At 69.1% G+C, this 3,351-nt stretch overlaps 1 protein-coding gene across 1 annotated transcript in view; it reads left to right on the top strand.

The window, feature by feature from the left end:
- Window positions 1-3,351, top strand: part of PFL1_02097 (uncharacterized protein) — a gene marked incomplete at both ends in the record, with an annotated part of 6,858 nt that overhangs the window by 2,283 nt on the left and 1,224 nt on the right. Inside the window, 2 exons of the mRNA XM_007879608.1 lie at window positions 1-2,295; window positions 2,366-3,274. The exon at window positions 1-2,295 is cut by the window's left edge and continues 2,283 nt beyond it. Coding sequence (XP_007877799.1) covers window positions 1-2,295; window positions 2,366-3,274 — 3,204 coding nt within the window. The remainder of the gene's footprint in view (window positions 2,296-2,365; window positions 3,275-3,351) is intronic.

The raw sequence follows: 3,351 nt of genomic DNA on the forward strand, positions 1-3,351 counted from the left end.
GGCGACGACCTCGAGGCGGCGGGCGGCCGCAAGGAGCTCTACCTCGTCGAGCTGCTCCAACTATACGCCGAAAAGGGCATCCAGCTCCAGCAGGCGGCCGCGTCGGGCAAGAGCAGCGCCGAGGAGCTGGCCGAGCTCAACACCGACCTGGCCGCGATGCTGCCCTCGATCGCCGCGCTGCTCGAGCACGCCGACATCAACCCGCAGGTGGAGCCGACCACCGAAATGGTCACCCTCTTCCGCAACCTGTGGTTCCTCTCGGTGCTGTTTGGCTTCGCCTCGCCGCAGAACATCCGCTCGGTCGGCCTCGACCGTGCGGCAGCCCCGCGCGCCGCGCCCGCGTCGGCGGCCGAGGCGCAGGGCGAGATCGTCGGCCGTTCGCTCAGCGCCATCTCGCTCAAGACGCCGACGCTGGTGCCCGAGACGGCGCACAACTACCTCGAGAGCGATCTCGAGTACAACTCGGTGCTCAAGCGCGAGTTCTCGAGCGCCACGCTCGACTCGCAGCGCAAGGCGCTCGCGGCCGTGATCCCGTCGCACGCGTCCGAGATCCGCTCGTTCAGCTACGCCCAGGTCACGTTCCTCGCCACCATCTACGACCTCGAGAGCCTGCGCAGCCGCATGGGCCGTCCCTCGATGGTGCTGTGGTACTTTGTCAACGACGGCCTCAACAGCAGCACGCTCGTCTCGTCGATGCAGGCCATCGCCGACCGCGTGGTCGACTCGTACATCCAGGACCTCGGGCGCCAGGTCGACGGCCACACGCTCGACCCGCGCGTGTCGTCCGAGGTGCGGGCGCTGCTCCTCGGCACCTGCCACCGCGTGGCCAAGGTCCGCCAGGTGTCGCAGAGCATCCTCGACAAGCTGGTCGGCGCGCTGCCGTCGCTCCTGTGCGACCAGGACGTGGTGGTGGCCATGCTCGAGATCCTCACGCTGCTGCGCCAGGGCTGCGAGTGCGAGTACCGCGACGAGTACGCGCCCGTCTACCACTTCCGCTCCGAGCGCGCAAACCTGTCGTTTGAGCTGTCCGACTCGTACTCGCAGCGCAACGAGATCCTCGCCCGCTTCCTCGAGCGCGCGCGCCGCTACCTCGGCGTCGTCCTCGGCCTAGCGCCGGTCGAGCTGCACGGCATCCTCCAGCGCTACCTCAGCACTTTCGACGACTCGACGCTGCCCGGCCGCACCGAGCTGGGCAAGAGCGTGGCGCTCGACTACGCGCGAGCAATGCCGGCCTCGTCGCGGGGCCTGGACGGCTTCCTGCCCCAGCTCGGCGGCTGGAAGTCGGACGCCAGCAGCGTCTTTGTCGGCGAGCTCTCGGCCAAGAGCACCTACCTCGGCGAGATGACGGGCATCCACCTCGCCCTCTCGCACGGCCTCGTCGAGCTGGCAAAGGACCCGACGACGACGCTCTCGCCGGCCAAGGTGGCCGAGTCGCGCGACCAGCTGCGCCACGTCGCCGCCGGCATCGCCGCCAAGCGCCGCACCCCGCCCTTTGCCGAGCTGCGCCGCCTCCTCTACCGCTCCGCCGCGCTCGCCGTCGCGCTGCCCCGGCCCGACTACGAGCTGCTCCACTTCATCGTCGCCATCCCGATGCTCGTCTTCTCCAACGAGGCCGTCTCCACGGCTTGCCAGGTGTGGACGTGGATCATCGGCGAAAGGCCCGAGGTCGAGACCAAGGTCATGGTCGAGATCACCGCCGCCTGGAGCCACACGGCGCGCACCCGCCGCGGTCTCTTTTCGCCCGCCCTGACGCAGAAGCACCCCTTCCTCCGCAAGACCGAGATGGGCGCCTTTGACCGCGAAGAGGTCACGGCCGAGCAGGAGCAGGCCAGGCGCCTCTTTACCCCGCACCTCACGCTGATCCACCTGCTCTCGAGCCGCTTCCAGGCGCTGCGCTACCGCGACCCCACCATGGTGCTGGCGCTGCACCGCCTGATCCAGCACTCGGGCAACGCCGTCGGCCTCATGTCGACCCACCCGCTCTCGCGCGAGGTCCGCTTCTCGCTCGTCCTCTTCGGCTTCGAGCTGCTCCAGGGCAGCCGCGCCGAGGGGCTCGTCGAGCACCAGCTGCGCGATGCCCTCTACCGCATCGCCTTTGCCTGGTTCGCCGCCGCGCCGCAGTGGTCGTTCGGCAGCAACCGCCTCCAGCTGCGCGCCGAGATCCAGCTCCTGTCGGAGCTGCTCGACCACCTGCGGGTCGACCGCGTCCGCACCGACCACCACCACCTCACCAGCTTCGCCTCGTCCTCGGCTTCGACGGCGTCGAGCGTCCGGCTGCCTCCGCACGGCATCACGGTGGCCGAGGCGGCGCAAGCGTCGGAGCGCAAGCGGACGCTGCTGCGGCTGCTGCTGGAAAAACGAGCAGGCGCGCTTCTCGGTGTGGGCCAACCCGCTGGGCGAGGGCGCGCGCGGGTCGGACTACGTCGGCGAGCTGACCAAGTCGATGACCGAGGCGCGCTGGCCCGAGCTGGTGCGTTCGGCCTGGTCCATCAGCCCGGCGGTGGCGGTGCAGCTGGGCGTGCGCTTCCAGTCGTCCAAGGCGCTGCGCGCCGAGCTGGGCCGGCTGGTGCGCGCGCAGCCGCAGCGCGTCGTTGACGTCCCCACGGCGCTGCAGTACGTGCTCGAGGACCACCTCTCGTCGGCGCGGCGCGACGGCACCGACCTGCGCTGGCTGCAGTACTGGTCGGCCGTCTCGCCCGTCGAGGCCATCCACCTGTTCCAGCCCGAGTACGACAACCACCCGCTCGTGCTGCAGTACGCCATGCGCGCCCTCGAGCAGCACCCCGTCGAGCTCACCTTTTTCTACGTCCCGCAGGTGGTCCAGGCGCTGCGCGACGACGCCTACGGCTACGTCGAGCACTTTATCTTTGAGACGTCCAAGATCTCGCAGCTGTTCTGCCACCAGATCATCTGGAACATGAAGGCCAACAGCTACCGCGACGACGATGCCGAGGAGCCCGACCCGATGAAGCCCACCCTGGACCGGATGGTCGACAACATCGTCAACGCCCTGTCGGGCGAGGCCCAGGAGTTCTACGAGCGCGAGTTTGGCTTCTTCAACGAGGTGACGAGCATCTCGGGCAAGCTCAAGCCCTACATCAAGAAGAGCAAGCCCGAGAAAAAGGCCAAGATCGACGAGGAGATGGCCAAGATCAAGGTCGAGGAGGGCGTCTACCTGCCCAGCAACGCCGACGGAGTCGTCGTCGACCTCGACCGCAAGTCGGGCCGCCCGCTGCAGAGCCACGCAAAGGCGCCCTTTATGGCCACGTTCAAGGTGCGCCGCGAAGTCGCCCGGCCCGGCGGCGACGATGCCGACGAGGGCGGCGACGGCGACGAGAACGGCGGCCAGGG

This window comes from Pseudozyma flocculosa (genome assembly GCF_000417875.1).
Source record: "Pseudozyma flocculosa PF-1 unplaced genomic scaffold scaffold00005, whole genome shotgun sequence".
NCBI lineage: Eukaryota > Fungi > Basidiomycota > Ustilaginomycetes > Ustilaginales > Ustilaginaceae > Pseudozyma > Pseudozyma flocculosa.